Source organism: Pygocentrus nattereri, chromosome 10 (genome assembly GCF_015220715.1).
Source record: "Pygocentrus nattereri isolate fPygNat1 chromosome 10, fPygNat1.pri, whole genome shotgun sequence".
Lineage (NCBI taxonomy): Eukaryota > Metazoa > Chordata > Actinopteri > Characiformes > Serrasalmidae > Pygocentrus > Pygocentrus nattereri.
The window spans coordinates 26,390,102-26,402,608 of NC_051220.1; the positions used below are offsets into that span (position 1 = coordinate 26,390,102).

General features: G+C 40.0%; 2 protein-coding genes across 7 annotated transcripts in view; both read right to left on the minus strand.

Annotated features, from left to right (window-relative positions):
- Nucleotides 1-4,996, minus strand: part of col12a1a (collagen, type XII, alpha 1a) — a 73,270-nt gene extending 68,274 nt beyond the window's left edge. For 2 of the 6 annotated variants that reach the window (XM_017699728.2, XM_017699731.2), the window contains exons 1-2: nucleotides 4,805-4,996; nucleotides 4,003-4,107 (exon numbers count right to left, since the gene is read on the minus strand). In XM_017699728.2, coding sequence (XP_017555217.1) covers nucleotides 4,003-4,072 — 70 coding nt within the window. In that variant the 5' untranslated portion in view covers nucleotides 4,073-4,107; nucleotides 4,805-4,996. Of the gene's footprint in view, nucleotides 1-859; nucleotides 3,601-4,002; nucleotides 4,108-4,804 lie in introns of those variants that run through there. The other 4 variants (XM_017699733.2, XM_037541845.1, XM_017699729.2 and 1 more) reach the window with 4 other exon arrangements.
- Nucleotides 4,997-5,658: 662 nt separating this feature from the next.
- Nucleotides 5,659-9,513, minus strand: LOC108428625 (cytochrome c oxidase subunit 7A2, mitochondrial). The gene is made up of 4 exons (XM_017699734.2): nucleotides 9,368-9,513; nucleotides 8,403-8,492; nucleotides 6,739-6,823; nucleotides 5,659-5,851 (listed from the first exon to the last, which is right to left on the minus strand). Exons 1-4 carry the CDS (start codon nucleotides 9,383-9,385, stop codon nucleotides 5,793-5,795), a joined length of 252 nt encoding a protein of 83 aa, XP_017555223.1. The 5' UTR covers nucleotides 9,386-9,513; the 3' UTR covers nucleotides 5,659-5,792.
- Between the last annotated feature and the right edge of the window lie 2,994 nt (nucleotides 9,514-12,507).

A 12,507-nucleotide genomic window follows, 5' to 3' on the forward strand; every position in this document is an offset into this window, starting at 1 on the left:
AAGAGGTGAGGGAAGCCATTTTTGGGGAAAATGGCCTTTGCTTGAGTTGCCTGGCCCAGAGACCCTTGACCAGCAGCTCAAGCAGGAAGACTGAACATACTTCATTCAGACCCATTCTGAACAGCATCATCTGCCAAACCCCAGTGCAGACATTAAGTGGACCATCCAACACATGCTGTATGCAGTCAATTCAAGGCATGCCCATTCAGCCACCAGTAAATTCCAATCAAATTACTTATAAATATAATATTTTCATTCACAAGTTACTGATTATACAATGGAATCAAAATGATCATGCCTAATCGTGTCAAGGCGGCCCTGTCAGATGTCAAAACCATATGTTATATATACAGTGCATGTATATATACACATATTAGGAGAAGATTTCAGTATTTCAGTAAACTTTTGCATACAGTATATCAATCCTGTTGATCATCCATTGCAAACCTTATAAAAAGAATACACAATTTGTCATGGGAGACTCATGTGTACTTCCTTTTCATTGACACAGAACATGGTGCGAAGTGACGAGACAACGCGTGAATGCTCACATGGAGAGTATAGAGGAGAGTGCACATCATAGCAATAAAAAAGATAAGAGGTACAACCGACCAACCACATAAGGTGAGGTGTGAGAGAAAACTGTTCCCACACCTGGATCTCACAGCGTCATGCACATGTACATGAAAAAAAGTTGTTGAGGAACAACTTTGTAAACTGGGCAAACGTTTCCATGTACATGATGGACTACACATACAGACCATAATATATTTCACAATGATATTCTTCTGCAGGGAAGCTTCACATGCAGATGCTAAACTAGCAGCTTCTAATGGAAAGTATTATACCAGATGTATACCTCAGGTCTTACATCCAAGGTAACATCTGTATGGAAGCTGGACATGCTTATGCATGTCTTGACAGAATAGTATCCTGTGTGAGTGAGGGAAAGAGAAGGGGAAAGATGCTCTATTATACAATGTTTATAGAGAAGATAATAGAAAATGTCTAAAAAAATGAGGAAAGAGCTAGTAAGTGTTGCAGAACATGCTTCGATGACATACACTGAGCCAGTGGGACTAAGGGGTTACAGTCTGGTCCCAAGCCCACATGGCAGTAACTAATCTTTATTCTATACATGTTGAAGTCCTATTATACAACAGTTGACTTTGACCTGACATGATTGGTTGAAAAACATTGTGCATGTTTTGTTATATCTGATAACAGCACATTTTTTTCCACCATTCCTGTATCTTTCCATTACCTAGTGGTTGCTAAGCAACAGCAATTGTAGCTTTACTTTAAGCTGCAGTAATATATGTTTTGGTTGAAACATATAACTGTAACAAATTATATCTTGGTAAGCAAAAACATGTTAATTCTAGTTAATATGGCTCGTATTTCTCATTTTAAGACTGTTATAAGAATATTAGAAGATTATCCAACTTATAGTTGGATATAAGTGGTAGACTTGTAGATTTGTTCACTTGTTTGAAGTCATTTTACCTAGAGAAATTGTCTTAGTTATTGTAATACTTGTGTTGTTTATAAGACATAATGCAGATAATTCTGTTTGTTTTTAAGAGATCAGGTGAAATATTGCTTAAAACAAGCAAAGCTATCTGCCAGTAGAATAACACAAGGAAACTAGATAAAAGTACGTAAAGCAAGTATAAAACATCTAGATACAAGTTAAGTAATCTTATTATATTCCTACAAGAATCTCAAAATGAGACATTTTAGATAAATCAACTCAATGTGAAGATCTTTTGCAGTGCAATGTTTGGGTTTCTTTACCTATTTCTTTTTCATTTGAAGAACTGTTGTATGAAAGCAATAGAACACTCCAGGTCATGCGCTGTCATGACTAATACCACGGATGTGATGATCTACAGCACGTCCTTTCAGCTTACGCCTGTACCAAATCACACCTGTGATATTATTTATGATGACGCATTCGCTCTCTGGTTTTATTGCCAAGAATTCCAGACATTATGTCCTCTCCTGTTACATAACGGGTGTCAGGACATACATTAAGTTCCATGCAAAGGTCAATGAAGGGATGTGGTGGGGCAGCAGGATAGGAGCATGCAGGTCACTAAAGGGTAGGTCAAATCTCAGAATATCATTCTAAAATACATGGTGGGGAAAGCCACAGCTCACATAACATCAAGTGCACAGGCAGATGACAAAAAACACATCCTGAGCAACAAGCTTGGGATCATGGAGGCTGGAAAGGTGGCTCACCAACCTGGCGCATCAACCTCAAGAGGCCTGAGCAGATTCCCCTCGTGTCCGAACAGGCCCCATCTCCAAACCATGAGTCTTCACTCACTCAGAAATCAAGCTGAGTACTCTTGAGTGAGGATGTCAAGGCACCATTGCAGAGAAGCCATCTTAAAAACTTGCTTTTAGGACAACTAAACTAATATAATGACTCTAGTGAGAAAGGGACTCAATTGTCAGGGTACAATGGTGGATCCAAGTGATGTTTTTAGGATCTAGGAGGGACGTAGGTAGGTGAGGCACATCCTATGAGCAGCACACCGCTTCCATTCCTCTGGGAGAGTCTGGGCAGTGTGAATAACTTCTGTCTCCACTCTGCCAGGCATTCTTTTTGGCTTGCATCGTTGCCAGGCAGCTCGGAAAAGAGGCTGGAGACTCCCGGAGAAGCCGACCAGATGCCAAAGTAATTCCACAACATTTGCTGACATTAAACATTACCGCATATTAACTTTCCATATGGCTTGCAACTCAGCATTTTTGAAAATGGCCGCAAAGGACGCTAAAAAGGCTCTTTGTCTTTGTGCTGTCTGAGGACTAATTTGGCCCTCTCCTATTACATCTTTCCATTCTGTTAGCAGAGATACATGGGATAAATGTAGATGCCCACATAAAAAGGCTTTCAAGGCATAGAATTGGAAGTTTCCATTCTGAGGTTTCAAATAAATCAAGCTCCATTTTAGTCTTTCATTCATTGCATCATGTAATTTTTTCCATTAAAAATAATCATCATTACATTTAAATGATGCTATGTGGAAACGTGAATTACACATTCATCTTTAGATAAAACAACTCACAGTCATATGGTGGAACATGGTCATCTTTTTCACTGAATGGAACGGAGGGTGCTGAGAGCAAATGCATTTTCATAATCATTCTAGCCATTCTGTTCCATCTTGAGCAATTTAACATGATATCTGTTTATTCCTTTATTCCCTTGATTTGATGAAAAAAACACTTTTTATTCAGTGGAATCTTTAGATTAACATACAATTTGCTTTAAAGGTATATTTTAAAGCATATATAAATACACTTTCAAGGTAGGCCTAAGTCATAGGTTAATGGGTAAAAACCTTTTGTTTTAATAAATAAATAAAAAAAAACTTTCTGAGCCTTATAGAGAAATAAAGGTCCTTCTGGGCAGCCCCGATTGTTCCACTAACTCATTAGACAAGAACTGACTTGTAAGTGGAGACCAGCCCAAAGAGATGACCTCATCTCTAAAGCATTTCTTAAAATCATCAGCGAAAAATCAGCCTTACCCTTACAAAATAAACAAAAACAAGAAAAAAAAAGTTTTATTCAGCTCTCTTTGTAGCTTTAATATTACATAATTGTAATTTTTTTTTTTTTCATTTTTATCCGGTTTAACTTTGTATGAAATGAGCATTAATCTGTATTAATCCAGGAAGATAAAAAGAAGAGGGGAAAAAGAGAAAAAGAGAGAGAGAGAAATAGAACATTTTACATACCTTGTTCTATAACTGTGTCCCCATATGTCTATGGGGTTTATGTAATCTGAATTTAATGAAAATCAAACACTGAACATGAAATTTTGTTATTTCTCATTACAGCAGCAATACATACGATTCAACCTTTTCATCAAGAGAAATCAGAAGGTACAATAAGAGGGAGAAAGTGAGAGGCAAGGAAAGAGAGAAAGAAAGAGGGTGGAGAGAGTGGAGGGAAAGTGAGGGACATGTGATGTGGTAGCCGTACCTTGAGCCTCTACTGTGTTCAGTAATATAGTAAGGAGGGCCGCAGCGGCCACTGACAGCCTGATCTTCATTGTGTAGATGGAGAGTCAGCAGCACATGAATTAATCTAGAAAGACAAAACCCTCATTCGGCTCAGAAAAGGTACAGACAAAACGGCTCTTCAAAACGTTTCCCCCTGATTCTTTAAGGCTACACGGTCTAGATGCACGGCTGTGCACAGAGACAACAGGAATTTGCAATAAAAAGACCAAACAAACCATCTCACATAAAAAAAATGGATGATCTAATTACCAGATGTGACAACTCAATGAAATAAAGACCGTCTAACCCAGCAGCCCGCAGTTCTACAGCAGCTCTAGAGCGCCTCCTTGTGGATTGTGTGGAATTTACAGTAAATTCTTAAAATTCGTAGAAGTCTAAGAACATAAGACTAACCTAGAGCATAAAAAAAATAAAGCAAAAAAGAATAATCTCACTAATACACAACGACCTAAACAACTGCTGTCCTGTCTGAAGAAGAGCTTACCACAGCGATAGGATGAGGAATATTTCAGCAGTTCATGAAGCTATAAGGCTGCGAATATAACACAAATTCACCCACAAAATAACTATGTATATTAAATCAAATCGCTGTAGCTGAGCTCACATTTCTACATTCATAATTTGGCTGTAAAGCCTCTTACATAGCCGGCACAATGAGGGACGAACAGAAAAAAACCGAAATAAAACAAACTATTTTTATTTATTTATTTTAACTGAGAGAAAAATGTAAAAAGGGAAGAATAAATGGAAATCAGTCTGACCTGTTGATGAGCAGTTGAGAGAATTTAGCATGAACAGGCAGCTCTCGGCTGGTCCAGCCCTCTCAGAGCAGGCGGAGGGTTCAGAGAGTGAAGGCTGCTCTGCTGGTCATGTCTTTAAGGGAAAGCCTCTCTGGAAGGGGGAGGTATCTGAGCACAACCTGCTACTTAATAGGGGGCTGTTCCCCACGTACTTTAAAACCGGAGACCCTTACGAAAGTCTTCAAGAATGGCACCCCCAACTTTGAGTGCTTTCAGAGACGCCCTGCTACTGACGCTGGAGCGGCGAGCCAGCTGGACAGAACTGGAAGTGGCCACTTTCCCTGGGTTAGTTTCAAAGACGCACCTAGATTTGACCCGTGATGTCTCACGTTTGCTAAAATGCTTGATTAGATTAGCCGATTAAACTCCCAAGACTTTTGATTTTGCCGGCTTCTTATTAAATCAAACCCAGTGAATTCAATCATACCGAACTTTCACATTTTCCACATTTCTCCGCTCTTTATTGTTGACCATCCCAAACATGAAGAAGAGGAAAAGTTTTCTTCCAGGCTCTGAAAATTCCATTTGCGTGTGATTACGCCCCCCTAGCGGACAGTTCGGGTATATGCACGTGCCCTTGTTGGACTAGAGTAGACTAGACAAGACTTGACCGTACGGTTTCGTGTGTACTGAGCCCCGCTGGTGACATCCTGTATACACAAAAAATAATGCGTATATATATGAGAATGAGAATATTAAGTGGCCACGCATTATTTTGTGTGTGTGAAATAGTACGTTTAGCTTCATGTAATATGCAACGTAATCAAAATTATAATCTGTACCAACATACACAATCCCAAAAAACAAACCACAAATATGTTAAGTGTACAGTTTATTACATATTATTGATCCAGAGGACAATCAATAAATATTGATCCCATGTACGCAAAAAATAAAAACATTTCACAACTGGATAATGGCAATCTGATACATGGAGAAAGGAGCATCTTCATTCCTTCTTTTTGGGCATTGCTGCTTCGAACAACTCGTATAAGACAAATCCACTTCCTGTAGACACAAGAATGGACAAGAATGATCACAAAAGTTTCATAAGGAATGGCACAAAATGACTTTATAACTTGCTCAGAACATTTGAAGAGATTCATGTTCCTTTGTAACAATTCGGAAGAAGAATAATATCAGAATTACAATGGAAAAGATTTTTATTTCTCTATTAAAATAAGAGCTAATCATAATCAACTATGGCCCTTTCTCATATGTGTAAGCCCACTCCCAGCAATGCACATCATGAAAAAACAAACTTCTTTACAGTGGTCTGTGTGTTTTGGAACAGAAGCATTCAAATCTTTTCTCTCACAAATACTAATATCCCAACAAAATACATCTGTGAGCTAAACAGGGGAGGGAAACGGATCACTATTCTCTATTGAAAGATTCAGCACTGATTAAAAAAAAAAAGTCATAACTTTTTTTTTTACATGACCATTGGTCATGCCTTTTTGTCCTCTCTTAAACAGGCTGTTTTTGTTACTGTGCCTATAAGACACGTAAATGAGCTCTCGGCTCCAATTTGCTGCTTAGTCTAGGCTGAAACACTACTTCTGCATGAATAGGAGGCTCAAATTTTCATGACATCACAAATCTTTGAACTAAAATCAATCCTTCTATATAAGAACTGAGTGGGGTGTTTTGCAACTTTAATAGTGTTTATACCCTAAATCTTATTTCAATCAATTACTATGGACAAATAAGGGGAAAAAACAAGTTAGACAAGAAATGAAAATGCGCACACACACACACACAAACAGATCATTGCATTTATGAAGAGGATTTAAGAAGAGTATTTATGAAGAGGATTTCTTCAGCACATAAATTGATCATAATTGCAATATATTAAATACAAAGTTAATGACTGTCAAATTAGCTCAACTCACCAAAGACTGTAAGGGCCATTGTTGCCCTGTACAAGAGAGCATCTTTGGCACCTCCCTTCAAGTGAACAGGGATACCATTGTCCTCCTGGAAAACCAAAGCATGTTTATTATCTCATACCGCACAAGGCACCAAGTATCAGATTTAATGAAGACTGTCCCCTGTGCACATGTTCACATGCACGCAAAGAAGGATCTTTAAATGGTAATTACAGGAAATGAGATATGGATCTTAATCCTGAAATCTAGTATCTCATTTCTGGATACTTATAATTCCAAAATGAATGTGTCCATTTTCTATTTGTCTAGGTTTGCTGGTGATACAAAGCCCACTAAGATCTGACATTCTGATTCACTGTACCCTGTGACTTTAATAAAAGTAAATTTAATAAAAATATATTGATTCATCTTTCTTCTGCAAAGCAAAGACACAAACGGCAGCCGCCTCTCTTAGCTCTGGCCCAAACAAGCAGAATGTGTCAGCATGTAAATTATGCTTGAAGTCATAGACCAGTGAGTGAAGCTTTTGGCTGATTGTTTGATTTTCCTCTCTTTTAGAGCATCACATCACATGCAATTAGTAAACCCAGCCCACTCTACAAGTGAAATCCCTACAAGCAAATTCCAGCACTATACTTATCTGATTTCCTAGGAAAAGGAAGAACACAAAGTCAGTCAAGGTGCTGGAAAGAAAGTGAAATCTGAACTTTAACACTAACTTAATAACTTTTCTAGATGTTTTAAGGGCACTCACCTGGCATTTTTCTTGCACATTCATAAGCATAACATTGTGATTATATTGCTACATAGCTACTGTAACTGTCTTTGAAGGACATTAAAACAACTGGTGATCCTTTAATGTGACATGAATAAACACTAATCTGTTATTTTAAGAATTATTATACTTGTTAGATCCTGTCTCAATTCAACCAGTCATACAGGGAGATTCACTTGAAAGAGGCCCCGAATATTCTGTAATAACCCTCGCTTGGATGAAGCAATCTGAACGCAACAACATGCACTGTGCTCCTCAGTATACGGAGCTTCCAACAAGCCGGGATGCCCCTGCATTGGAGTAGTGAGGTAGGCCGTTGCAATGTTTAACCTCCTGTACCCCTTTGTGTGTCTGGCAGAAAACGGAAATCACTTCCAACGTCCCATGTAATGCAATCGATAACACACATCAAGGTACGTAGGGTATTTTTTTTGTTTATTTTGCTTCATCTTACCATGAGTTATGACAGAATATTCAGGGCCTCTTTCAAGCTCAGCCTCCATGTCTGAGATGCTCATATCACCTAATAAAACATTTAGTCATCAAAGGCCTCATTTAGATTCGGCCAGTATTGTAAAAATTAACAGATGAATACATTGTTCAGCTCTCAGAACTGTTCCCTGTAGTGCCTCTCCAGGCCAAAAAGGGCTGAGCAATAACCTGCTTACCTAATAAACTTTATCTAAATTATGTTAAACGTAATAAGATTGGGAAGCCCATCTAGGTGGTCCAATGTTAGATCTCATCTGGTCCCAACAGCATTCCAGAAATGACCACATATCGCTGTCTTGGTGCATCACAGCACAGAATCAACTTGCCTTCCATCTCTTTGTTGATTTACAGAGCACAAGCTTCACTGAAAGTCAATGGATGAGCCACCTCAAGCACTCACCTGAAACATCTTCTGCTTGGCTGGGACTTTGTTTTCAACCTGCCTGCGAACACTACTGGAGAATGTTCGACTGCACACCTGCCTCAGACCCTGACAGGCATAACATGGATAGAAGATTTGTTAGAGATATGCATTAAGATTAAGATTTCGACTTTATTCACGGTGAATTTCAACTTGATTTAGATTTTTTTTTTATTTGGCTTACAAGTTATGGAAATGAATATTGTATGTAATTAATTTATTGGCAGAGTTCAGCATAGGCAAGTGCACGGTGCAAAGCATTACTCTTATTTTGTCATTTAGACTGGAAAGCTAATGACGTGTAGAGTTATTTGAAATCTTTCTACCAACCATGCACTAATTTTGGCATTTCGTATGCCTGATGTGTTTTATCTAACGTTAATACAGCTACCTAAACTACAACCTCCTTTGTTATTTTCGTCTGTTTCAGTTTATTATACTGTTTTTACCCTGCTAGCTGAGCACATTAACCGCAGTCACTCTTGTGGGATATAATCTAGAACCTATCAGGAAGAACAATAATCAGATAAAGCTGCTGCTCGCTAACGTTTACTGCACACTCTACAGCTGAAGTTAGCAAACATTTAACTTGGCCAGCAAGTGAAACCTGTCCAGGTAAGAAACAGGTTAGCTAGCTAAGCTACAAAGCGGTTAGCTACACTAGCTAGTTAACCTTCAGTTCACTGTAAACCAGGCTGATGACGGTTTCACTGATATAGTGAAGTACCGCTGTCTTGCTGGGGCGAGTGGCTGATAAGTGGCTGTTCTCGGACGGTCCAGTTTAAGCGTTAGCCGCTTAGCTGGGGCTCAGGAACTACCGTTAAGTGGAGGTCACGCCGCTGGAAAACTGTAGGAGTGTTTAGACCCAGATCTACAGAAAATCTCCAACCTCCTCCTAGACTGACTGAGGAAACTGAATCGCACGACACATAAACCACACTTACCACGATGTGCCTGAACATGATTGAGAGCTGAAACTACAGTCACACTAGCGGCACAAGGACACTTCTGCAACGGCTCAAAGGTCCTGGTCAATATTATAGTTCCGGTTCGTCTTCCCCTCCTGTGTGGCGGTGGCTCCCTCTGGAGGAGCACAGCGGGAGTGTTGATGCGCCGCTCATGGTGTCCAGGTGGAGAAAGCCTAGGTAAAGCGCACATATCCTGCATTTTTCTTGTACTCATTTTGATTTTTCTGGTGTATTATTTTCCCCTGAGGTTCACTCACGACATTTGTGTCGTTCGGTCATAACCCAGTGTCCAACTTCTCCTTATTCCAGAGAATTAGACAGGTTGTTTTGTTTCTATGCTTCCTCCAGGTTCTCCGGGTTCCTCCCACAGTCCAGAGACATGCAGTCAGGCCAATTGGACATGCTAAATTGCCCCTGGGTGTGAGTGTGTGAGCGACTGTGTCTGTCTGTCTGCCCTGCGATGGACTGGTGACCTGTCCAGGGTGTATCCTGCCTTCCGCCCGATGACCGTTGGGATAGGCTCCAGCACCCCCCAACCCCCCTGAAGGAGCAGAGGGAGAGTTGTTTAAGCTTTCAAATAAAATTAGTACTGAATTGAACTTAAATGAGAAAATAGAATTGTCACCGTGACCATTCAATTCTGTCGCCTAGCTTATTAAACATGCATACACAGCAAAATACCATTTCTTTCTGATCTTACCAACTGAGAATGAACTAATCTGTGTTTTTGGATAATATGTTGAGGACCTTGCGGTTTATCTAAGAAACAGGAGACAATACTCTTGCTTGATCTGTGCCTGCTGGAAATATAGTTTGTTGTACAGTCTTTATGCTTAATATAAACTAAGAAGAGACAGATCTACAGTGGGCCAATTTGATTAAATAACAATTTTTTGATATACTTACACAGCTCTTGTGCTTTTTCTGACTGTTGCTGCTACAGGCATAATCCCCCTTTCCATGAACTTCAAGTGATGCAGAAGCCCCTGTTTCTGTCAGCTAAGAACGGAAAGCTGAGCCTGCAGTGGACACAGGCTCACCAAAACTGGACAGTTGAAGACTGGTCTGTTGAATCTCGATTTCTGATGAGGTACACATATGGTAGTGTCGATAGTCCAGGCTGGTGGAGGTGGTGTAATGGTGTGGGAAATATTTTCTTGGCACACTTTGGGCCCATAAATACTGGTCAATCATTGCTTTAAGACTATTTTAGTATCATTGCTGACCTTGTGCATTTATTCATGGACACAATTTACCCATCTTCTCATGGCTACTTCCATTTTGATAATGCACCATACACTATATTTCCAAAAGTATTCAGTCACCCTTCCAAATCATTGATTTCAGGTGTTCCAATCACTTGGCCCCAGGTGTATAAAACCAAGCATCTAGGCATGCAGGCTGCTTCTACAAACATTTGTGAAAGAATGGGTTGCTCTCAGGAGCTCAGTGAATTCCAGCGTGGTACTGTGATAGGATGCCACCTGTGTAACAAGTCCAATCGTGAAATTTCCTCACTACTAAATATTCCACAGTTAACTGTCAGTGGTATTATAATAAAGTGGAAGCAATTGGGAGCGACAGCAACTTAGCCATGAAGTGGTAGGCCACGTAAAATGACAGCATGGGGTCAGCGGATGCTGAGGCACAGAGGTCGCCAACTTTCTGCAGTCAGTCGATACAGATCTCCAAACTTCATGTGGCCTTCAGATTAGCTCAAGACCAGCGTAGAGAGCTTCATGGAATGGGTTTCCGTGGCCGAGCAGCTGCATCCAAGCCTTACATCACCAAGTACAATGCAAAGGGTTGAAATATAGTGGTGTAAAGTGCCGCCACTGGACTCTAGAGCAGTGGAGATGTGTTCTCTGGAGTGGCTAATCACGCTTGTCCATCTGGCAATCTGATGGACGGGTCTGGGTTTGGCGCTTGCCAGGAGAACAGTACTTGTCTGACTGCATTGTGCCAAGTGTAAAGTTTGATGGAGGAGGGATTATGGTGTTGGGTTGTTTTTCAAGAGTTGGACTTGGCCCCTTAGTTTCAGTGAAAGGAACTCTTAATGTTTCAGCAGACCAAGAAATTTTGGACAATTTCATGCTCCCAACTTTGTGGGAACAGTTTGGGGATGGCCCCTTCCTGTTCCAACATGACTGTGCACCAGTGCACAAAGCAGGTCCATAAAGACATGGATGAGCATGTTTGGTGTGGAAGAAATTGACTGGCCTGCACAGAGTCCTGACCTCAACCCGACAGAACACTTTTGGGATTAATTATAGCGGAGACTGCGAGCCAGGCCTTCTCGTCCAACATCAGTGTCTGACCTCACAAATGTACTTCTGGGAGAATGGTCAAACATTCCCATAAACACACCCCTACACCTTGTGGAAAGCCTTCCCAGAGGAGTTGAAGCTGTTATAGCTGTAAAGGGTGGGCCAACATCATATTAAAACCTATGGATTAAGAATGGGATCTTGGTCAATTTCTTATGTGTGTGAAGGCAGACGAGCAAATACTTTTGGCAATATAGTGTATGTATCATCTGGAATCATGAGATTCTCCACTTGGAAATATGGCTTTATCATCTGTTCCAGTGCAATTTCCAAGTGTGAAAATTCCGTTTCCTACAAAACTCAAAAGCAACTTCAGTTTCCATACATGGACTGTGTAGGCAATTGTATGTTTTAAAAGTTTGTGTTTTTTCCATCATATGGTCCATTTGAGGTATAATCTTAAAGACAACTCACCACTCATCCAAGGGACCTTGGTTCAAATGATGTACTTGCACTTTACATAATGTGGCATGACAGGAAGCCATACAAAGGTACTGCTTTATGGGCTATATAACATTTTACCAAAATCTGTTTAGCAAAAGCATCTTTGTTCTAAAACCTTAACTGGTGGAGAGTGTTCAGTATGCTGCTCACTCTACCATGGAAGAATCGTCTTTGTGCTAAGATGCTTTCAGGAAACCTAACCCTCCTTGTTAGCCTTGCTACCATTATACTCATTATTCACGTTTCAAAAAGCAACCTGGAGAAATTTAATGTGAATTGCCACTTTTTTTCTGCAAGTGGTTTCATATGTGTGACTTAATGTGTTGATTAATATTTATGTCAGTT